Source organism: Sander lucioperca, chromosome 14, assembly GCF_008315115.2.
Source record: "Sander lucioperca isolate FBNREF2018 chromosome 14, SLUC_FBN_1.2, whole genome shotgun sequence".
NCBI classification, from domain to species: domain Eukaryota; kingdom Metazoa; phylum Chordata; class Actinopteri; order Perciformes; family Percidae; genus Sander; species Sander lucioperca.
Window position 1 is genome coordinate 29,785,540 of NC_050186.1, and position 24,985 is coordinate 29,810,524.

The 24,985-nt window shown below is 40.7% G+C and overlaps 1 protein-coding gene across 1 annotated transcript; it reads right to left on the minus strand.

Moving 5' to 3' along the window:
• Window positions 1–4,744: 4,744 nt before the first annotated feature.
• Window positions 4,745–9,252, minus strand: LOC116045134. The gene is made up of 9 exons (XM_031292654.1): window positions 9,193–9,252; window positions 8,501–8,603; window positions 8,252–8,386; window positions 7,526–7,686; window positions 6,993–7,129; window positions 6,601–6,694; window positions 5,506–5,672; window positions 5,154–5,217; window positions 4,745–5,065 (listed from the first exon to the last, which is right to left on the minus strand). The coding sequence occupies exons 1-9, from the start codon at window positions 9,250–9,252 to the stop codon at window positions 4,745–4,747; spliced, it is 1,242 nt and encodes a 413-aa protein (XP_031148514.1).
• Between the last annotated feature and the right edge of the window lie 15,733 nt (window positions 9,253–24,985).

The window sequence follows — 24,985 nt, forward strand, 5'->3', positions numbered from 1 at the left end:
GTGCGTTTGCATGCAGGGCGTGTGATGCGTCAGTGCAGTAGTGTTGCAGTAGCAGTGCTTGTAGTTAGTGCATGCTGCTTCTGCTTGCCACTCTCTGCTTTCAGCTACTGCCACCGGATAGCCCTTTGTTTTCAGGGGCGAAAAGAGGAGCCGAGTGTGTAAGGCTCCTCAGCCGGTACATAGCCTCTCCACTGCCAAGATCTCGTACACGCCTCCCCGTGGCACACATGGTAACTGGTCCCTTGTGGTTCCAGGCTAAGTTGTACAGGATCTCGGAGCAGCAGTGGGCCCCAGAGACGTGGCATGCAGGCCCATCGGTGAGTGGAAACGCCCTGATGCCCGTCAACCACTGTCCCAGTTATGGGTAAATAGCCCCAGCTATGGGTAAATAGTGAAGACCCCACGCAGCGCAGGCGGAAGATTTGGTGTGAGAACCACCACAACGGCTGGGAAGGCGGACAGAGGCAACCCCACAGCCACGTGGGTTACCTCGGGAGGGTACAGTGGCTAGGGGAGCAAACCCCAAAGACAAACCTGCACCTGGGGACAGGCACAGGTGGAGTCCATGTGGTAGGAGTGAAGATGGTGGGAGTGAGGTCTGCACACCCACACCCTCACCTTAATCCTCACCTATGCGCAAGCTTCTTGCCGCCACCCCCGAAAAACGTCCTGTGGCGATGTGAGAAAACTGAAACTATTCCTCACAACTATATAATAACTACTGCATACACACAAACACTAGCTACACAAATAATCTTTTAAAATAAATGCATAAAAATGATGTTTGTTGGTGTGACGGCCCTGGGCCTGTCGTACATGTGTACTGTGGTTTGTCTTGTTAACTTGCAGGTGTAGCGGAGGAGATAATGAGATGACTGTGATCACCTGGCCGGTCCTCCCAGACTATTTAACCCCGCCTGCCCCAAGACCAGGCGGCCAACATGTTTTCTCTCTGTTTGAGTTTTCCCTTTGTTAACTACTGACAACATGCACCTCACATTCTCCATTACATCCATACACCTTCATTCATCACTGATACTGACAATCACACCTCATCGTTCTCTTGTTTGCATCATTATTTAATAAATGTCACTTTATTATTGTTACGTTGCTGTGCATCTCCCTGTTTTGTTGTGGCCTGTGAGCCGGTCGTAACAAGTTGGGGGCTCGTTTGCCGTGAGTATAAAACCAGGACCTTGTTTGTGGTTTTCTTTAATTAATCCTAGTTAGTTGCTGTTGAGGCAATTTGGTTAAGTTGAGCTAGTCTATTGTTGTTTAAATGTTAAGTTGCACTACAGTCATGTGTAATATAGTTTGATGTATAAATCAGGGGACAAACGCTCATTTGCATCCTGAACCCCAAAATATAACTTAGCTCAAATTATTTTATATGTTAAATATAATATACTAAATATAGGTTTTTGTCTGGAGGTACATGTTGGTCATCCAAAGAAAATAATGAAATTAACAACACAGGAGCATTTCTTTCAGGGAGATTTTGCAGGTTTACTACGAGTCTCATGTAGCTTTAGACTTTAAGACTAAACAGGTTTATTTAGTGTCACAGAGCCTTTCAAACACAGCTGCAATTCAAAGTTTTATGAAGAAATGCTTTAGAATATACACTGCACAGCAAATTTGAAAACGCAAATTTAACACTCTGAGTTAAAATTAACACTCTCCCAGGGTTTATATGGGAACCACTGTAAAAGGGTTAAATTAACACTTTTGAAAGTGTTAAAAATTATAACACTATGACAGTGTTATCTAACAAACTCTTATAGTGTAATATATTACCACAATTGAGTAAAATAACACTAGGCTGGTGTTCAAAGTGCACTCATTATTGACACTCATGGAGTAACTAGTCAACACTGTGCCAGTGATCAGATAACATCTGACAGTGTCAACGTACACTCAACTGGTGTTATTATTAAGAGTTAATGTAAAATACATTAATAATGAATCACTCCAAAACAGTACTGCAATGAAAATTTTTTATTTTTAATTTAACAAGGGCTTTACTTTAAAAGTTCTGACTCAAAAATCCTGTACAATGACCTTGTACAATACAATTCTGCCCAAAACATGAGGTAGCTTATAACTGCTGCTTGACCTATACAATACAGCTGTCTGGCACAACATAAAAACATGAGTCTGAACCATAAGACATTTGAATATCAAAGGGCTTAAAGTATCTCAAGCCTTGAGGTGTAACAATTGAAACATTATGCACATCGTCAACATGAAAAGCATGATAATGCTCTACAAATATAGTCTCCATTTCTGATACCAAAAAATAGACTTCATTTCTTAGAAAGATGCAAACAATCTTATTGAATACTGGCATCTCATCAACAAAATCTGTACAAACAACAAGCCCTGTGTGATATTCAATACCATTATGTTTAACCCAAGTTGTGACACTTACTTCACTTGATATATCAATTTGAAAATGCTCTGAAATCACATCACCATTTTCAACATCAGTCAGTATCTTCGATTTGACAGGCCCAGACTCAATACCTTTCCCAGACAATGATTCCCAATGATAGGCAACAGCCATTTGGTGTTTCTTCGCAAGGGATTTAGTTATGTTCTTGAAGTTCTTTATGCTGGACTTAAAGAATTTGTGTTTGGCTTCATACCTCATACTCCAAACATGTAATAAAGGACCAATTTGGCGTATACACTCAGGATAATGGATCATGAAGTGATGCTTCGGGATCAAATTATTTTGAGGATACAAATCTGTAAATAGCCTGTGGTGCTCTTCAATAAGATGTTTTAAAAATACAGTCATTCCCTCTGTAATACATGGGGAAAATACAATGTTAACAATATGCAACAAAAGTAACAACAAATGCCAGTGTCTGTCACCTTCTGGAACAACATCGCCAATAATTAGTGGTAGGTTACGAATAAGGCATAATGTTTGACTGGCATTAAGCCCAATACCACTGCCAGTACACAACATGTTTATGCGTGTTGGACGATTCTTTTTATCCATGAAACCATAGTTGAATGCATATACACGTTGGAGTATGTTTTCATTAGAAACAAAGCTCTTATTTAAATATTCGAACAACAACTTAATTTCATACTGTGCTACACCTTCTAATATATCATGCATTATATCAAATACAAAGTTATCTGATACACTAAAGAAAGACAAGGAATTCAGTATGCTATTGCGTTTGATCCCAAAACAAGAATTTTCCCCCGGATTCTCGACAAGATAATTGTAATGCTCTTCATTGGTTAATTTGGTGCGTAACATCACACGTGAATCATTTTCACTAAACACTGTTTGAGCGGCTGCTTTATCAATGAGACACATCCTGCAGTAGTACTGTGCAGAGAAGGATTCCACATAACCAAGAATCGAGTTCAGACCTAAATTGTCGCCTGTTACTTGTGCAATAGTCCCATAGAGAGGTTGTTCAGAAAGCGACACTTTCATTCCATTTTTCTCTAGTAGCTTTATGTCTTCTACAAATGGAGTAAGTATTTTGTCAATGCCATATTTTTTTGCATCTTGGGAATGGAACAAAGAAATGAGATGGCTATTCATCAGGGATGAATTTAGGCGTGGTGGTAAATTACGGAGTGTAAAATATAAACATCCAAGCTTATGAATTCCTTGTTTTGACCCTAGTGGATTTGATGTTTCAAAGTCATCATAATAAACTTGTATTTGCAAAGCATTTTTTGATTTTGAATACAATGGATGATTTCTGTAGTATTTTCCATCACAGAAATCCTGATATAAGTGAGCTACAGCAGCAGATGTATTAAGTTGACTACACACTTCATTCTTGAAAATGAACTCTAAAGTTTTTAACAGTGGTATATAAATGCATGTGTCATTTACTGGTACCTGCTCATATATTCCAGATACTATGTTTCTCTTTGAATCATATCTTACTCCTAAGTGAATTTCTTCTGGTTCAACAACACCCCATTTCTCACTAAAATAGTTTGTCCATTTAGAGTTTGTGTTTAAGTCACTAAATGGATTGTAAGTATTGTTGAAGATTTCTTCCACTGCATTTCTACTGGGATTATCAACAGGCACTGCACCCAAAACTTGTTCTCTAAGATTTGCATGAACTTCATGGACATACTCCTCCATGTTTTCAACAACGGAAAGCACAACACTGTTGGCAACACCACTACCTTGTAACTTAGCTATAATCGAAGCACACATATCTTTTGTCTGGTCTTTTGACAAATGAGATGTTGAAGGCTGATGAATCACATCTAGGTCCATGTCAGAGACATCTTCTTGTGAGCTCTGTTCACCTAAGTCTGACTGATGTGGTGTTTGCATATTAATACCACTTGCACCCATTTTAACAATACTATGACAACTATTCAAGTGCTTTCTAAAGCCTGCATAACTTTTAAACTGCAATGAACATCCTTCTTGAGCGCAAAGAACAACAAACTTTTTGCCAGGATATAACCCATGAACAAACTTAAGGTGCTGAATTAATGCACTAGGTGCATCATGCAAAGATCTACAAATATGACAACTATACATTGTTCAAAAACTTGGCTCTTAGCTTCTTAATAAATGTAACTCTTTGCCATTAGGCTGTATGCTGTAGACTGAGCCCAAAGATTGTTTGACCAAAATATAATCTATGCAAAGAAAAAAAAGGTGCTGAATAATTGCACCCTTGTGCAATGATCTAAGACATTTTGCACTTATACAGTACATTGTTTAAGAACTTGGCTCTTAGCTCCTGTTCATGAACTTTGCTCTCAATTCTTTCACCTTTGGACTCTCTTTAGTGGTCTCAACATCAATACTGTAGACAGTTGTCTGGAGGAATGTGTACATGTTGCTAAGAGCGTTGTCATAGCTTACACTGAAAACGAAGTGCACTTTAAAGAGTTCATCAAATGCTGCCAAAGATGTGGTTCCCAGGCAGGGGATGAGCTTCTTGTCCATCACAACGTAGTAAGTGCTGATGGCCTGCTTGTGGGTTCCAGATGCAAGAAGGTATGGCTGGCGATGTCCCTCCTGGTTCTCTAGGTGTTCAAGGCTCCTGCATGACTGTGCAAAAAATTACATAAAGTTACATCGCAAAATTGTCCTCAGTCTGTGCTACGTTTTCCACTTAAATCACATACTGTGTACATACCTTGTGAAAGACGACAAGATGGTCCATGGCCTGAGCTGGGCTGATCTTCTGTGTTTTCTTTTTAGTAGGCTGAGGTGGTAGGATATGCAGGAGCAGCAGAAAAGATGCCATATCACTGTCCCACTCTGTAAGAAGCAAAAATGGACAGGGTTTTATTTGAACCACAAGTTTCACCTTTTTAAAACTTGATTTCTAGACCATTTAATCTACTGCCCCTGAACCTCTTTAGGCTTTCTGGGTCCAACGAGCCATCCTAATTTATGTGACTATCATAGTGCTGTATGACACAATGCATTTAAAAAATAAATAAATGTAATTTGGCCTTTAAATACCTGGGCGACCCTCTAAGGATTCATCATTGCACTGATTCCTGGCAGACTTCAGCAAACTCTGGAGAACCGGGGTGGTCGTAAGGCTTTCTGCTTCTCTGATCACCTTTCTTTTGTAGCATGTATGCCACTTCTCAAGCAGTTTAGCAGCCGTTTCTGGTCCAAAGAGGAGGATAAAATCTTGGGGTATCTACAACAACAGAGAAATGAAAGAACATTTCTGATGATCACATGTTATGCTTTGAAGTATAAATTGTGGTTACAGTAAAGGATGCCAATACTTACCAGCCCTTTAGTGTCCAGCAGCCTAGGAAATACTGAGAGTATATTGTGCGATTCATCAGGATTGTGGATGAGGCGCTGTCTATACTCAAAGGTCTCCTTCATCTTCTGCAGGATGATTTCTCTGTCACTTGTGTGGTTCATCAAGGATATGGCCTCTTGACAACGCTCTTCATTCATCTGACCACCAATCTGAAGTAGCTCCCTCTCCTGTCTTGGACCACCTCCCGCTGACTGCGTTTTCGGTTCCTTGGACACAAGTTTTGTCTTTCTCTGTATTGTCTTGAGCCGCCATGCCAGAAATCCAGAGCCACTTTGGCTGTCATAAAAATGTTCCTTACCAAGGACAGAGACAAAAATCAAGTTTAACTTCATTATCAGCAAATACCAGGAACCGCTGTAAACATTTGTTCAATTAAAGTCAGGCATTACAACAGTTTTGCGGTGGTTGCGAAACAGACATCCCCGTAAAAAGGATGCTAATGCCTTAGAGGGTTAGGGTTAGGGTATGCATTTATGCCACTATTTGTGATACCACCCCCCTCGCAAAGTGGCTATAGTTGCTATAAAAAGGGCAGAGATATGCACCTTGCAAAAACTAACCCAAAATTACCATGAAGTTGAATAAAAACCTAACAGTTTAAACAACTACTGAACATTTTATTTAAGGACTGCTTTGTTTAACATTAGTTTTATCTAGGTGGACATAATAAAAGCAACTTAATGTATTTGTGCATTAATCATAGGAGCGCTGTACAGTATCAAGTGCATCCACACAATTTCTTAATGCAAAAAAAAACATCTAAAAAAATGAAATGTATAAATACACAACATACATATCCTTTCTTGGAGAGAGGATCTTTTAATGCAGGGAACAAGGTGACAATTCCCAATGCATATTTCTCTTTAGTTACTCGCTGAGGGATTCTCCTGCAAAGACAAAAAAGGGAAATTGTTTGCTTACATACAAATGCACCTGTGCTTTTTAGGGCTGGAACATTACTTACTTACTTTACATTACTTCTGTAAGGAATTCATTACTGCTCCTTCTCCAATCTCATCCAAGCAACCACTGATATCATTGAAAAATCCATCATTACTATTACTACTATTAACTATCAGTAATTTAGCCCCAAAGCATTTACCTACCTACATTTCAGTAATATAGTATGTGAATTTATTTGTTTTAAAAGTTGTTTGACACCTTACCCTGGGATCATAAACTTACCCTTCTGTCTCAACCATGTGTGCTGCAAGAATGTTAATCATCTGCCTTCTTCTACTATCACACAGCGTCCCGGTTTCTTCATATTCTTCAAGCACGGTTGTCCCTCCTGGTTTTGTCTGCAGGATCTGCTGAATCAGCTAAACAGATTATAACAACCCTGAATTAGAGTGTATATTGTATGATAATCCGTACAAAAACGGATATCATGAAAAAATTATTGCTAACACACACACAAAAAAAAGAAAACCAGATTCAATCCTTCCTTCCTCCCAGAGGTATATTTGCAGTTTGAATTTGAACCTGGAGCAGAACCTGAGACCTCATCATGATGCCAGGATAACAACGATGAAGTCAAGCCAAATTTAAAGGAAAAAATGGTCCAGATTATTGTTAAAGCAACAAACTTTCTGCATGGGTTTTTACCTTAGTTTGTTGAATGGCAATAGATAAAAATCAAACATGAAATAAAAATCAGAAAGGTGACAATTTTGATATGATATAAACTATATGTAGACATCAGTTGATAAACTTACATCTCGGGCTGAACGACTCTGACATGCCTCTTCATCACTTCTAATTCGCTTGGGTGGTCTTGATGTTTCACCGTCACTGCTACTAATGGACACAGAGAGGGAACTCCCACTGAATGAGGATCGTGGTGTGGGTGTAGGCGATAGTTGAGATGGGCCCGAATCTAAGAACAAAAGATATAATAAACAACTCACCTTATTTGCAGCATAGTTGTGGATCAAATGTTTTTTTTATATATTCAGAAATTACAACATTTACAAACAGCTACAAACAACACACTGGGATATAGGAATGCGTCACATGGCCCAAAAAAAAAAAAACAGGAAAAACGGGAGGGAGACAAAACAATACATGCAGAAATAGACAAACACAAACAGACACAAGACAAGGGACCAAACAGTTGTGGATAAAATGTTGAATTTAAACACTAGGGATGACCCCTGCTTTAAGCTATGCAATAAACTCTGCTTCTATATTGAATGAACAAGTACAAACCCAGAGAGAAAACCTCTGCTTTGGCTATTCATAAACTCCTCTAACAACCAGAAAACGATGCCCCTTTTGAGCTATAAAGACATTATTGCTTGTTAAATCACTTATAGCTTCGAGTTATACCTGTGTCTGTCAGTTGTCTCTATGTGCTATCCTTACAATTAGCTGAAAGATTATGAATACAATGCAATGCATGCATCTGAAATGAGTACAATGTTAAAAAACTTCTCATTTACCATAATCTTGATCGTCCTTGATAAAGCAAATCCCTTCCACTGTGGATAATTCTGCAAACACCGTTTTATCCACCTCAGTGCCGGAATCATCCTCCACAGTGATGTTGTTCACAGGGATGGAGAACTTCTCTTTCACTAAGGAATGATGTTAAAAAGACAAGACAACATGGCAAATTCTTTAAATTATTAAATACAATGGCCTTCTCTCAGTCTGAATTAATGTTTAGTCATACCAATTGGGAAATTTACCTTGAGAAATAAATTCTTCAAAATCAGAAGCTTGTAATTTGATGTATTTCTTGCGATTCTGATACTGGACCTTAACTATCATTTTGCCATTAACAACATGAGCCTGTAGAGAAAGATATGGACAACAGGATATTTCTTACATATCCCTTCAATGCATATTTAATGATACATGAAAACATGAGTTTTTATAGCCTAAATAACAATTAAAAAAACTCACTACACTTAAAAGTTTTCTGATTGACAAAAATATATTTTTGGGACAGAAGCTGGGTGGGTATGCAGACGTTCTCTTTCTGCCTGACAGATCTGGAACTTAACATACTGCTTCACAGTTCTTATGATGACAGCGATATCTTTGTATCCTGTCAAACAAACGCACTGAAACACACAAAATAGTATGCCAACTTTCCTTTGTCTGATTCATTTTGTTATTGAAAATAAACGGATTGGCATATCCAATTTTAAGTTTCAAATTTTTGACAATTTGACAAAACAATGAGTCGCATCCATTACCGACCTAAAAAGCAAATGTGCGTCAACATATCGAAAAGCATTTACCACTGTGTTGGAAGAATAGCCCACAGGACACCTTCACAACTAACACATTACTAGCTATACATTCAAACTCAGTTACGTTTGCATTATGGCAACTTAAAAAGGTAAAGATTTAGCCCAACTAAACGTTAACTTACCTGAAGGCTGAGATTTGAACCCTCGTTGTCCAATGGTTTGCTACAAATAAAGTGATACATCACATTAATAAACAGTTTGAGGAGGTGCAACTAAAGGCCAATCTTATGTTCGTCTGGTCATATTTTAAAAGCCATAAAAAGCGCGAGAGTCACTAACGTCATAGGGAGCTTGTATGCCTAGCTAGTGTTAGCGATTAACGTTACTTAAGATACAGCGCGTAATTTTGCCGAGAAAATCCCGGGACACAGTCATATCAGATTAAAAAAAGTTAATAATGACTAACGTTAGATAGCTGCGCGACCCAAACAGCTTAAACTTTCAAAAGGAGTTTAATGTTAGCTAGCTTAACATTAATCTAGCTAGCTAGCTAATTAAGTTATCCACAATGTGCACCTGCCACCTACCATCATGTAACGTTACATGTAAACTTGTTTAATGCTAAAATATTGTATTGTGTCTTCACAAATTTGAAACACGCCAACATGAGGACATTTAAATACAGAATAGCAATAAAACGACGAGCGTTAGTTATGTGATACTCACCAAACTCCTTTTCTTGCTCACAGCATGTGCTCGAAGGCTCCAAGCGAGTGAAATAAAATGGCGTCCGTCAAATTCTCTTCACAAGCTACCTGCCGAAATGCCCGGATGTTTAAGTAACACTCATAGGTGTTGAATACCGTTAACTCTGTGATGTTACGCCTACAATAGTACGTTTTTCACTAGGACATCGCTCATTCTATCAGAACCAACACCAGAACCTCAACACTTTACTCTAAACTGGTCTAACACCACAATTTTGACTCTAGTGAATTTGCTGTGTGGTTATTGTCAAATCAGCTACAAACTTGAATTATTTGATATTATCAGTTTACTTTTTTGTTTTAGGAATAATCAATAAATCCTATGATTTTAATATATGTAGTTTTGGTTTAAAGGTGCTGTAGGTAGTACTGGGAAGATCCAGGACTTAGCCAACAAATTTGAACATCAACAACTTCTCAGTCCCTCCCCCTTTTCTGCTAAAGCCCAAAACGGTCTCCTAACCCCCCCCCCCCCCCCACAAGGGAGAATGAATGCGTGTGCATGAGCAGTGATTAACACGCAGTTAGACACCCCCCCTGGCCCTGATTGGTGCACCCGAACCGCTCAGGGCGCCTGTTCAGCAGTCGCAGCCCACTCACTCTGACATCTCTCCATTAGTGCATGTAAAAGGACCGGAGCATGTGTGTGTGTGTGTGTGTGTGTGTGTGTGTGTGTGTGTGTGTGTGTGTGTGTGTGTGTGTGTGTGTGTATTTCAGGCCTGTGTGTAGTGTGTAATAACAACAGAGTGTAAATTGTAATTCCCCCATTGGGGATCAATAAAGAGTATAAATTATAATAATAAAAATAAACATCTGAACAGGGAGCAGTGGATTTTTGCAAATCACACTGCAGGCTGTAGGTGGAGCCAGAGGAGCCGGATTTTTTTTCAGTTTCAGCTAAAATGACAGAAAGTTAGCTTTTTAAGTCTTACCTACTGCACCTTTAATGATGTGCCTGAGCCACGCCTCTTCCTCCGACACAGAAAGCAGACGAAATGTGGCACAGAAAACATCTTATCTGTTGTAATGTTTAATGTCTTGTGTTTAAAGATGGCTCAATTCCATCAAGTGTCCCAGTAAGCTATTTCAGTGAGTCAGCATGCACAATACCAGGGCCTCTCCTAAGTGGAATGCAGCCATCATTAATGGTTTTGAATACACCTGTGCTTTTCCTACTATGACATGTCAACATGTTTGCCATGAAAAAAATCTACAGTTTGAGTTGGAAACTGGATCTCGCAGAAAGTGACCATGACCCCTGGTGTGGCAGCAATATTAATATACGATGCAAATAGTCCCGGAAATGGTGTCTTGATCTAATATGACTAATAACTATGATAGACTTATTTAAAGGTCCTATGACATGGTGCTCTTTGGATGCTTTTATATAGACCTTAGTGGTCCCCTAATACTGTATCTGAAGTCTCTTTTATAGGCCTTAGTGGTCTCCTAATACTGTATCTGAAGTCTCTTTTATATAGGCCTTAGTGGTCTCCTAATACTGTATCTGAAGTCTCTTTTATATAGACCTTAGTGGTCCCCTAATACTGTATCTGAAGTCTCTTTTATATAGGCCTTAGTGGTCCCCTAATACTGTATCTGAAGTCTCTTTTATATAGGCCTTAGTGGTCTCCTAATACTGTATCTGAAGTCTCTTTTATATAGACCTTAGTGGTCCCCTAATACTGTATCTGAAGTCTCTTTATATAGGCCTTAGTGGTCCCTTAATACTGTATCTGAAGTCTCTTTTATATAGACCTTAGTGGTCCCTAATACTGTATCTGAAGTCTCTTTTATATAGACCTTAGTGGTCCCCTAATTAGTGGGAGTGCTGTTCAGCAGCATTCCAACTATTGTTATCCTGTTCTTTATAAACTTCTTCTTATTCCCTCTTCCGTATGTTTTTTGGCTCTCTGTAACTTCTGCATACTTCAGCTATTAAAACCATTCAACTTTTAAAATGTTCAGCTCTTTCAGCTAATGATGGGACTTCTTCAACATTTTTTTCTACTATTTATACTTTTTAAAATATTAAGCTTTTTATGACTTTTTTTTAACATTGAAGTCAATGAGAGCATGCTTCAAATCCTTCAAATCTTCTTCCGCTCCCAAAATTTTCAGCCCCTTGTTTATCAACATAAATTTTACATGAATACGTTCACAAAGGCCTTGTGGTGGTCACGATTACATCATTTCACCGATAGCCCTTATCGTTTTAGCAGTCTGAGGCTTTATTTGAGAGCTTGCTCTGTGTCTTTGAATAGCTCCAGTGGGGCACAGCTGACAGTTTCAGCAGGTGACACATCGTTAACCTGATTAAAGATCAAAGAGATCTCATCACAGACTTCAAAGGGTGTTTTCACTGGTCATACGTTACCATGACAACCCTTTCACAGACAGTCAACTTGAATACTACAGGCAGTAATATGAACATTAGTCTACATCTTTTGCGTTCCACTTCTGTCTGTCTCTGTCTCTCTTTGTCTGTCTCTGTCTGTCTCTGTCTGTCTCTCTGTCTGTCTCTGTCTGTCTCTGTCTGTCTCTCTCTGTCTGTCTATGTCTCTCTGTCTCTGTCTCTCTGTCTGTCTGTCTGCTTGTCTCTGTCTCTCTCTGTCTCTCTGTCTCTCTCTGTCTCTCTCTCTCTCTGTCTCTCTGTCTCTGTTTCTCCCTGTCTCTGTCTGTCTGTTTCTGTTTCTCCCTGTCTCTGTCTCTCTCTGTCTGTTTGTTTCTCTCTGTCTGTCTCTGTCTCTCTCTGTCTGTCTATGTCTCTCTGTCTCTGTCTGTCTCTGTCTTTCTCTGTCTGTCTCTCTCTGTCTGTCTCTGTCTCTCTGTCTCTGTCTGTCTCTCTGTCTGTCTGTCTGTCTCTGTCTCTCTGTCTCTCTGTCTGTCTCTGTCTGTCTCTGTCTCTCGCTGTCTGTCTCTCTTTCTGTCTCTGTCTCTCTGTCTTTCTCTGTCTCTCTCTGTCTGTCTCTCTCTCTGTCTTTCTCTGTCTGTCTCTGTCTCTCTCTGTCTGTCTCTGTCTCTCTGTCTCTGTTTCGCCCTGTCTCTGTCTGTCTGTTTCTGTCTCTCCCTGCCTCTGTCTCTCTCTGTCTCTCTGTCTGTCTGTCTGTTTGTTTCTCTCTGTCTGTCTGTCTGTCTCTGTCTGTTTCTGTTTCTCCCTGTCTCTGTCTCTCTCTGTCTGTTTGTTTCTCTGTTTCAGCCAAAAAGAAGTGTCTGAAATCACAGTCCAAGAGGGTTTTAGATTGAAGAAACTTGTGCTTAAAGCAAAGAAACAAATACGTCTTGATGATGGATTATGCTCCAATGTTAATTAATTTATTGTTTATTATTTTTGCTTTTAACATCTCACTTAATATGGATGTTTTTAAAGTTGGGAGTTTAAATGTAAATGGAGCCAGAAATGTAACAAAAAGAGCCAGTATTTATGAAACCATAAGAATGAAGCACATTGATGTTTTATTTTTACAAGAGACGCACACTGACAGCAGCAACGAGGCCGACTGGAGGAGAGAGTGGGAAGGGGAAGCCATCCTGAGCCATGGCTCTTCTCTGAGTGGAGGAGTGGGCTTCCTCTTCTCCACAGCTTTCTCTCCGCTCTCACTGGAGGTCAAGCATTTTATCGAGGGGAGGCTGCTTTTAGTCAAAGCTCGGTTTGATCATTTTACGGCTGTTTTTATTAACCTGTATGCCCCAACAACCGGTGCAGAGAGAAAGATCTTTTTAGAAAAGGTAGGTGGGGTTTTAAATGACTGTGCATCGGAGGATTTTTTATTCTTGGGTGGGGATTTTAACTGTACTGAAAATGATTTTTTAGATCGTAATCATGCAGAGCCGCATCCAGCTTCCGGCGGCTGGTCTCCACCCATGGCCTGGTGGATGTATGGAGAAGGATGCATGCAGACTGCCGACAGTACACATGGTCCCACCTCAGAGAGAGTAGGATCTCCTCAGCCAGATTAGATCGTATTTATTGTTTTAAACAACATTTTAATATTTTTAAAGTGTGTAATATTGTTTCTGCTGTTTTTACTGATCACTCTTTGGTTTTATGTCATGTTTTTATTAGGGATGTGAAGCCGAAAAGTGCCTACTGGCATTTTAACTCGGTTTTAACTTCTGACAAAAAATTTAGAGAGGTGCTTATTTATTTTTGGGATATTTTTAGACAGAGAAAGGGTGATTTTAGCAGTCTTAGGCAGTGGTGGGACCATGGTAAGACAGAAATCAAGCTTCTATGTCAACAGCACACCCTCAACGTCACACGTGACATCACCAGATCTATGCAGGACCTGGAGAGTGATATAGTGGAACTAGAAAAATTAAGTGAGTCCACAGGAGATCGAGGACATTTTGAAGTCCTCAAAATCAAAAAGCTAGCTTTAGCCGACCTGCTGGACGTTAAAGTACAGGGTGCACTGGTCAGGTCCCGATTCCAGACCATCTCGGAGATGGATGCTCCCTCTAGCTTCTTCTTCGGCCTGGAGAGGAAGAATGGACAGAGGCGGGTAATCCACACACTGCTTTCAGACACGGGGCAGGAGATCATGGAGCCGAGGCAGATCAGAAGGCGAGCCGTAGAGTTCTACTCCTCCCTCTACTCAAGCGAGTATGAGGAGCAAGAGGCTCTGCAAGAGGAGTTCCTGAGTGGGCTACCTCAGGTCTCTGCGGAGACCAACTCCTGTCTGGAAGCGCCAATACAGTTGCAGGAGGTCCACGCTGCCCTGCAGAATATGCAGGGGAGACGTGCCCCAGGCATTGATGGCCTCACAGTTGAGTTTTTTAAAGCCTTCTGGGACATTTTAGCACATGATGTTTTAGATGTTTTTAATGAAAGTCTGTCCTCTGGCTCCATGTCCTGCCGCAGGGCGGTGGTTACGCTGCTACCAAAAAAAGGCAACCTGCAGGACATTAAAAACTGGCGCCCTGTGTCTTTGCTCTGTGTGGATTACAAGCTTCTGTCCAAAGTCTTTGCCTCCAGGCTGGGGAGAGCTATGGAGCAGGTCATCCATCGGGACCAGACCTACTGTGTGCCCGGCAGGTCCATGGTGGACAATGTCCACCTTATTCGTGATGTTTTGGAGGTCTCCAGCTCGTTGGGGTTTAACACTGGTCTGATTTCTCTGGACCAGGAAAAGGCTTTTGACCGCGTTGAACACAGCTTCCTCTGGAAAGTAATGGGGAAGTTTGGGTTCAGCGCTGGTTTCATAGCCAAGATCAAGGTGTTGTACAGTGAGGTGGAGAGTGTGCTGAAGTTTAACGGCAGTCTGTGTGCTCCTTTTAGAGTGTGTAGAGGTGTCCGGCAGGGCTGTGCTCTGTCCGGGATGCTCTACGCACTCTCCCTAGAACCCCTCCTCTGCAGACTACGCAACAACATTGAAGGTCTGATTTTACCTGGTTTTAGTGAGAACATGGTTTTTGTTGCTTATGCTGATGACGTCATTGTTTTTATTAAGAGCCAGCATGAGTTAGACGTTTTAGAAAACACTGTTTCTGGTTTTAACATTTTATCCGCAGCGAGGGTGAACTGGGAAAAAAGTGAAGCCCTCGCTGTTGGTGAATGGCATGACGGTCTCCCGGTTCTCCCCCAACATCTGGCCTGGAAAAGAGACGGCCTGAAATACCTCGGTATATTCCTCGGTAATGAGGTCATGGTGCGGAGAAACTGGGAGACCGTCATGGAAAAAATTGAAAACAAAATGAATAAATGGAAGTGGCTACTCCCTCAGATGTCATATAGAGGTAGAGTTTTAGTTTTAAATAACCTTGTTGCATCCCTTTTGTGGCACCGTTTAGCTTGTGTGGACCCCCCGTCAGGTCTACTGGCTCAGATACAGCGGAAGATGGTAGATTTTTTTTGGGGGGGTCTACACTGGGTGCCACAGGGGGTGCTGTTTTTATCAAGAGAGGAGGGGGGACAGGGCCTTGTCCACCTGGCCAGCAGAACGGCCACCTTCAGGCTTCAGTTTATTCAAAAGTTTCTGACAGGGCCGCCTGACTTGGTGTGGAGGAACGTGACCAGCTGTATCCTCAGACATGTGAGTAAACTGGGGCTGGACGCTGCTCTGTTTTTAACTGATCCTAAATTTTTAAAGTTAAGTAGGTTTCCTCCTTTTTATCAGGGCGTTTTTAAATCTTGGGCCCTTTTTAACTGTACATTGAGTGATAGGTCTAACTCTCTGCACTGGTTGTTGAAGGAGCCTTTGATCAACGGGAGCAGACTGGACATCTGCAGCGGGGTGCCCGGGCTGCTGGCAGCCCTGAACCAATCCAGGACTCTGAGCCTACAGCAGCTGGTGGAGGCAGCAGGGCCTGAACTATCGGGGGCCGGGGCTCTGGGCTCTCTCCTGGGAATGACCTCTATCCGGGTCACACAAAGACTCCTGGCCTTATGGACACAAAAACTGAGCGGGAGAGAGAGGAGACTCCTCATGGAGTACAGCCGGGGAGAGGCTAGGCCAGATCCCACAGACCCGTTCCCAGAGATCCACCTGAGCCCAGAGTTTGGAGAGGAGACCGGCCCCCTGCTAGCTGTCAGTAGCCCGGGAAAACTCACCCTGCACGGAGCAGACAAAGCAACATTGTACCAGAACTGTGTGAAAACAATAAACAAAAAAGGACTGAGTGGCAGACCCCCCACTGTCTGGAATGATAGGTTGGGGGGGGGACATCCTCGTCCCCAGTGGAGACTTTTATACAAGCCTCCCCTCAAAAAACGGACGGCTGACCTCCAGTGGAGGATTTTACATGGTGCTGTCGCCTCCAATGCTTTTATCTCTGTTCTTAACCCAGCTGTTCTTAGCCAGTGCCTTTTCTGTAACCTCCGAGAGACTGTGTACCACATGTTCACTGAGTGTAAGAGACTCACAGAGTTCTTCTCTCTTTTAACATTGGTTTTTAGTCTTTTTAATGTAGTTTTTACTGAGAGGGTTTTTATTATGGGAGCTGCCTACAAGAAGGCACAAAAAGAAAAATGGCAGCTCCTGAACTACCTTTCAGGTGAAGCTAAAATGGCGATTTACATAAGCAGAAAGAACAGGGTGGAGAACAGAGAGGGGAAGGAGGCCAGGGCAGTCTGGCTCTGTAACATCAGGGCCAGACTCTGGTTAGATTTTAGGTTTTATAAACACACTGGAGACATTGATGCTTTTAAACAGCGTTGGTGTTTTAATGAAATTGTTTGTTCTGTTGTTGATGACGAGCTGGTTTTTGCACAAGTTTTTATCGGATGATATTCTTTTTTTTTAAATCAAATACTGAGATTTTAATGCATTAGCACTTTATTTCTTTGTGAACATGCACAAATGATAAATATGTAAATAAAGTGTTTTTGTAAAATCAAAAATCTCTGTCTGTCTGTCTCTCTGTCTCTGTCTCTCTCTGTCTGTCTCTCTCTCTCTCTCTATGTGTCTCTATCTGTCTCTGTCTGTCTATGTCTCTGTCTCTCTCTGTCTGTCTCTCTCTCTCTCTCTCTCTCTCTCTCTCTCTATCTGTCTGTCTGTCTCTCTCTGTCTGTCTCTGTCTCTCTGTCTCTGTCTCTGTTTCTCCCTGTCTCTGTCTCTCTGTCTGTCCATGTCTCTCTGTTTGTTTCTCTCTGTCTCGGTCTGTCTGTCTCTGTCTGTTTGTCTGTTTCTGTTTATTGTTTTTATTCCCTCTTCCGTACGTTTTTTGGCTCTCCGTAACTTCTGCATACGTTGAGCTATTAAAACCATTCAACTTTACTTTAAAATGTCCAGCTCTTTCAGCTAATGACGGGATGTCTTCAACTTTTTTTCTACTATTTATACTTTTTAAAATATTAATCTTTTTAACACTTTTTTTTAAAAATTGAAGTCAATGAGATCATGCTTCAAATCCTTCAAATTTTCTTCCGCTCCCAACATTTTCAGCCCCTCCATACTTTCACCTACAGTTCTAAATAAAGAACCTATGGTTCTCTCACACTGTCTTGCACTCATTAGCAGGTGTGGTGATTAATGATCAAAGACAGGCTTTATAAGTGCTAAAGGAACATTTGTGATCTTTACAGGTGATAGTATAGTGGATAGGGCACATGCCTTTGGCGTGGGAGATCCTGGATCGAATCCCACTGGGGTACATCAGTCAATGTATCCCTGATCAAGATGTCATTTCACTTTTTCAACTATTCTCACTACTTCAACTTATTCTTACGGATTTAAGCTATTCAACCAGTTTAGCTTTAACAATTCAGCTATTCATGTTTTATTTTGGCTCTCCTCTCTTCTCTCCTTCTCTCTGTCCTCTCTTTCCTTTTGTTCAGCCCCATTCTTTTTACCTAATATATTTCACATCTCATATCAGCTAGATTGATGCTTTTTCGTTCTATGCAGTGTCTGATAATAATACAAAGTATTTCTTCTTTCAGCCGTTTTAGTCAATTCATTTCAACTTTCATCTTTGACAGTTTTACAGTTCAGCTTCAAGCTTTTCTAACAATGTATTTTAGCTCTTCACTTGGGTAATGCAGTTTAGCTTCCAACTCTAACAATTTTCCAGATTTTTTAGCAGTGTAGTGCATTTGAGCTTTAAGATTTTTTGTACTATTTGTTTCATATTTCTGCATTTGTGAGTGATTATCAGTTAGAAAATATACTCAGACCTCACAATGTTCTACGTCTTTTGTCATTATTCAACTTTTGAAGCCAACAGTTCAGTTTAGCATAAGCTTTTAACTTTTTAATGAAATTCATATGTATTAAAACGATTTCCACGTTTTCAACTATTCTCACTACTTCAACTTCTTCTTACAGATTTAAGCTATTCAACCAGTTTAGCTTTAGCAATTCAGCTATTCAGCATTCCCACGCATTTTCCGCAGGAAATGCATTTTCTAGTCAATTTTCAATTCAATTTTATTTATAGTATCAAATCATAACAAGAGTTATCTCGAAACACTTTACAGATAGAGTAGGTCCAGACCACACTCTGTAGTTTACGAAGCCCCAACTATTACAGTGGTTGCCTCAAGAGCAAGCATTAGCAGTAGCTATTGCGACAGTGGCAAGGAAAAACTCCCTTTTTTTTGTTAGGAAGAAACCTCGGACAGACGGCACCGGTTGGGGGTGTGATGAACAGTGGCAATAATAGTCATAATAAAGATAGTGAAACAGTGACCACAATGGTAGTCGTAGTAGTTCATGTCATAGTAGGGCACAGCAGGGCGTTATGGGGTGTTATGTGGCACAGCAGCCTGGGTGGACGCGGTTGGACGCAGCAGGACACTGCGGGGAATCGCAGAGCGTAGCAGGGTTTAGTAAGTCCATAGCGTCAGCTGCACCCAAGACCCCGGTGTAGGTGCCACCCAATTCCAAGGCGATGTTCTGGGTGAAGAAGAAGCACAGGGACTCCGGGGAGAAAACTCCCCAGAGCTAGGTTAGTAACAAGCATTTCTGGGACTAAGATGCACACAAAAGGAGACAAGTGAAAAGAGAGAAGAGGGAGCAGCTCGTTGTGTCCTTGGAAGAAAGGAACTTCCCCATCAGCAGTCTAGAGTTATAATAGCATAACTAAGAGAGGCAGGCTAAAGAGAGGGGCTCGTACTCTCCCCTGCCGGAACAGGCTGTACTTCCTGCCTCCCTCTACTCTACTACGCTGTAATTCCTCACTCCCTAACTATAAGCTTTATCAAAGATGATGGTTTTCAGTTTATTCTTAAATGGGGTGACGGTGTCGGCCCCCCGAACCCAAGTTGGGAGCTGGTTCCACAGGAGAGGAGCCTGGTAGCTGAAGGCTCTGGCTCCCATTCTACTTTTAGAGACTCTAGGAACCACAAGTAGCTCTGAGTTCTGGGAGCGCAGTGCTCTAGTGGGACAATAAGGTACTAAGAGCTCTTCTATGTATGATGGTGCTTGACCATTTAGTGCTTTGTAGGTCAGGAGAAGGATTTTAAATTCAATCCTGGATTTTATAGGAAGCCAATGCAGAGAAGGTAATACAGGAGAAATATGATCTATTTTCTTAGTTCTTGTCAGAACACGTGCTGCAGCATTCTGGATCAGCTGGAGGGTCTTGAGGGACTTATTTGAGCAGCCTGATACTAAAGAATTACAGTAGTCCAGCCGGGAAGTAACGAATGCATGGACTAGTTTTTCAGCATCGTTTTGAGAGAGGATGTTCCTGATTTTGGCAATGTTACGAAGATGGAAAAAGGCTGTTCTTGAGGTTTGTTTTAAGTGGGCGTTAAAGGATAGATCCTGGTCAAAAATGACTCCTAGATTTCTAACAGTAGTGCTGGAGGCCAGGGCAATACCATCTAGGGTAGCTATATCTTTAGATAATGAAGTTCGGTGGTGCTTGGGTCCCAGCACTATAACTTCCATTTTGTTTGAGTTTAACATCAGAAAATTGTGGGTTATCCAGGATTTTATATCTTTAATGCAAGCTTGAAGTTTAGCTAACTGACCACTTTCGTCTGGCTTAATTGACAGATATAATTGGGTGTCGTCTGCGTAACAGTGAAAGTTAATTGAGTGTTTCCTAATAATATTGCCTAGGGGAAGCATATATAAAGAGAATAGAATTGGTCCAAGCACTGAGCCTTGAGGAACGCCATGGCTAACTTTAGTGTATTTGGATGGTTTATCGTTAATATTAACAAATTGGGATCGTTCAGAAAAATAGGACTTAAACCAGCTTAGTGCGATTCCTTTAATGCCAACTAAATGTTCCAGTCTCTGTAAGAGGATGGTATGGTCAATAGTGTTGAATGCAGCACTAAGATCTAATAAGACAAGTATGGAGACAAGTCCTTTGTCAGCAGCAGTTAGAAGGTCGTTAGTGATTTTCACCAGTGCCATCTCCGTGCTATGATGCATTCTAAATCCTGACTGAAAGTCTTCAAATAGACTATTTCTATGCAGAAAGTCACACAATTGATTAGCGACTACCTTCTCAAGGATTTTGGAGAGAAAGGGGAGGTTAGATATAGGTCTATAGTTGGCTAAGACCTCAGGATCGAGGGTGGGTTTTTTCAGAATAGGTTTTATCACGGCTACTTTAAAAGACTGCGGTACGTGACCTGTTAATAAGGACATATTGATCGTATCTAGTAATGTGGTATTGACCACGGGTAGTGCTTCTTTAAGTAGCCTCGTTGGAAAGGGGTCTAAGAGACAGGTAGTTGGCTTAGCTGAAGAGACCCTTAACATTAATTGTTGAAGGTCTGTAGGATAAAAGCAGTCTAAGTATGTATCAAGTCTTATCATTCTCTCCAGCCCTCCTGCGCCCAATAGTGAGCCGTTAGAAGCTGTGGGCAGAAGGTGATGAATTTTTTCTCTAATTGTTATGATTTTATCATTAAAGAAGGTCATGAAGTCGTCACTGCTCAGAGCTATAGGAAAAGATGGCTCAATAGAGCTGTGACTCTCTGTCAGCCTGGCTACAGTGATGAAAAGAAACCTTGGGTTGTTCTTATTTTCTTCTATTAGTGTTGAGTAACTAATGGCCCTCCTATAATTTTTTAGACTATCTTGCCAATCTACACGAGATTCTTCCAGTTTGGTGGAACGCCATTTGCTTTCCAGTTTTCATGAGATTTGTTTTAATTTGCGAGTTTGGGAGTTCTACCAAGGTGCTAGTTTCCTTTGCTTCATCATCTTCTGTTTGAGAGGAGCAACAGAGTCTAAAGTCATCCGTAGGCAGGCCGTAGCACCGTCTACAAAATTATCAATTTGGGAGGGACTAAAGTTAACATAAGGGTCCTCTGTTATATTAAGGCATGACATTGAGTTAAATGCTTTTGGAATATCTTCCTTAAATTTAGCTATAGCACTGTCAGATAAGCATCTAGTGTAGAAACTTTTATTTAATTTCGTATAGTCTGGTAGTAGGAATTCGAAAGTTATTAAAAAATGGTCTGATAATAAAGGATTCTGCGGAAATACTATTAAATCGTCAATTTTGATGCCATATTCTAGCACAAGGTCAAGGGTGTGGTTAAAACAGTGTGTGGCCTCATGCACACTCTGAAACTGAAACCAATTGAATCTAGCAGTGAATTGAAAGCAGTACTAAGGCTATTGCTGTCAACGTCCACATGGATATTAAAATCACCTACAATAGTACTTTGTCTGATTTAAGGACTACACATGATAAAAACTCTGAGAATTCAGATAAAAATTCAGAATATGGACCTGGGGCTCGGTAAACAACAACAAATATAATAGGCTGTACTGTTTTCCATGTTGGGTGTTGAAGATTAAGAACACGGCTTTCAAACGAGTTATAATTTAGTTTAGGTTTAGGATTAATTAACAGGCTCGAGTCAAATATGCTGCAACTCCCCCTCCTCGGCCTGAACCTCGTGGAATTTGGGTATTATTATGACTGGGAGGAGTGGCTTCATTTAGACTAACATATTCTTCATGGCCCAGCCAGGTTTCGGTGAGGCAGAATAAATCAATTTGCTTATCTGATATCAATTTGTTTACCAATAATGCTTTCGACGACAGAGATCTAATATTTAATAGTCCACATTTGATTTTCCTATTCTGTTCTATCGTTGCAGTGGTTGTTTTAATTCCAATTAGGTTGTTTAGTATAGCACCTCTTTTGTTAGCGTTTGGTTTAATCGGTCTCAGTCGGGGGACAGACACGGTGGTTATGGGATTATGAATGGGTGATTGCTCTGAAGGGAGCACAGAGGGGCGTGTAGCGCTGTATCTCTGATTACTGATATTATTGATTATAACTGGAATGATGTAGCTGGTCTGTGGGTTAACAGAGTTATTTGTAAAGGAGTGGGAGCTTTTGGGAGAGTGTGTCTGGTCAGTGTGCTTGTGAGAGTGTTTACGGGATGCAAACAGTCAATCAAAGGTGGGCCCTTGGAAGTGGGCCCGAAATAAAAAACGACTTCCCAGTGCTTTTTAAAGCCTCAATGAGAGTGGTAAAGTCTCGCCTTGTGCACCCACACTCCTGAATCTGATTGGACATGTCGTTATGTCCACAATGGACCACGATGCGTTTGATAGAGGTCGGAAATGAGGGTATCAGGTCCACAACTTTAGCCAGGATGTCTGCAACCCCGCCGACTGTTGTCGCTTGTGGATGACGTCCTACCTCTCAGCGTGTGACCAAAAATGAGAGAGAGGAAGAATATTGGACATACACTTGCCAGGGGGACACTGTTATGTGTATGACATCATTGACATTTTAAAAGGCTTTTTAGAACAAAAAAAGCCACTTTAAAAAATTCTAACACCCAGCAGTGTGTATTTTCTTAGCCTCCCCTTTCGAAAGCAACATTGAAATTACTAGACAAAAATGATATCCTGAGAAAAGTGGATTTTGAGGGGTATAGTTCCATAGAGTCCCATTCATTCTGCACTTGCCTGTGAACGCCCCCTATACCGATTAAGAGTGGAACTGCAACTAGTTCAGAAGCCGGAAGTAACGAGAGAGTGGAACTTCTTTGGTTACATTTAGGCACCAAAACTACATAGTTAAGTTTAGAAAAAAAGGTTTGTTACATTACCTAACATGCAGTTAGGCTCGTAAAGTGGAACGTGACGTAGTTTCATAAAAAAACACTGTTTACTTTTATTTTTAGAAGGGACTCGGACCCTGGTCTCCTGGGTGAAAGTCCTGTGTTTGACATTTCCAATCCTACCATTTGCAATTGATTTATTTTTTTTGCAGCTGTGAGTACCACCCACAGGTCTTTTTGCAACTTTCATTGTGGGACAATAGTGTACACAAATAAAACATCTCTTAGTATGTAACCTGAATTTCTTTGCAATTGTTTCTCTCTGAACATACTACAAAAGTTTAAATGAATACATAAATAAACAGACAGGAGATGTTACTCTACTGGTTGCTGCCTTAATGTCCAATTGAATGTATTCCTGATTATCCTATTCATGTGGATGGTTGCTTTTGGTGTAACAATTTGTAGAATTGAAAGAAAGTTAGTTCCTTTTTGTTGTATTTTCTTTACATAAGCCATAACACGATAGGTGTGGTTGCACTTCAACACCAGGCAGCACCTCAGAAGCCTGTGGTGGGGGGACTTTGTCTTGCTCAAGGACACATAAGCAGAGCATATGTGTTCAAACAAGCAACCGTCTAAACATTTGCCTGTTGTTAGCTATTGAAGCTGTAAGATGTCAAAAGGAACAAACAAGGCTCATCCTCCATCTGATAAATTTTAAAAAGAAATGAAGACACTGATTTGAATCTCATTGCGTTGCTGGGGAGAAGCTTGGTGTCTGTTCAGCAAAGCAAATTAAACAATTTGCTCCCATTTGAGATGGAAAGGAGGGAACAGATTGTTTTCTAGCATTATCCCTCCAGAATGTGAGGAATTTATACGATTATTTGCTTCAAAGGTCCACTCCATAATTACCATAGGGAGCCCATTACTGGCTTTGCTTACAATGTGATTTATCACCATCTCCCTGAAATGATGCCGAACATGTTAATGAGGGTGATGTCCCACACTATGACAAGGCCTAGAATGTACATATTTTGTGTGTGTGTGTGTGTGTGTGTGTGTCCTTGAGATAATAGGTTTTCAGAATCAGGTTTTAATTGTCATTAAAACCAAAACAGGACTAAAAAGTCACTAATTAGTCACTAATAAATTAGTAGTCTTGTGCAGATAAAAATGTCAACAGTCAGGCATGTGTATTTTGTTGTTTCCTCTTATATTATTATTATACGTCTGGAGGCATTCATTAAAAATAAATGAAAACTCAATCAATTTACTTTAACCCCAAACTTGTTTACAGCAACTTAAATAAAGGTTTTAGAGAACTGGGAAGCGTAAAAAGCCTGGCATCAACTATTCATTTGTTTCCCACTTGTCAGACAGCTACTATTCACAAAATAAAGTCAGACCAGACCAACAAAGGGTGGGAATCTGGGAGTTTGATTCGCCATTGGTTGTAGACAGTTAAGCCTTGGCATCATTTTCTCTGCCAACAAACATGTCAATCGAACGAAGATCAGACAATTTCCCCCAGTTGCTCACTTTTAAAGGAAATAAATGGACTTCTGGTGACTTATTGATCATGTTGCTTGTAGTGGATCATGCCCTAAGGAAGGAAATGAGGGAGAGAGAGTGCAATAGCTGGAGGGGAAAGATGTTGGTAAAACCTAACTTGAAACAACTTGAATTATTTTATGAGTGTGTGTATATTATTTACAGATACTGGAATGTATATGCAGGTGCCTGTCTGCATACACAGTAGGT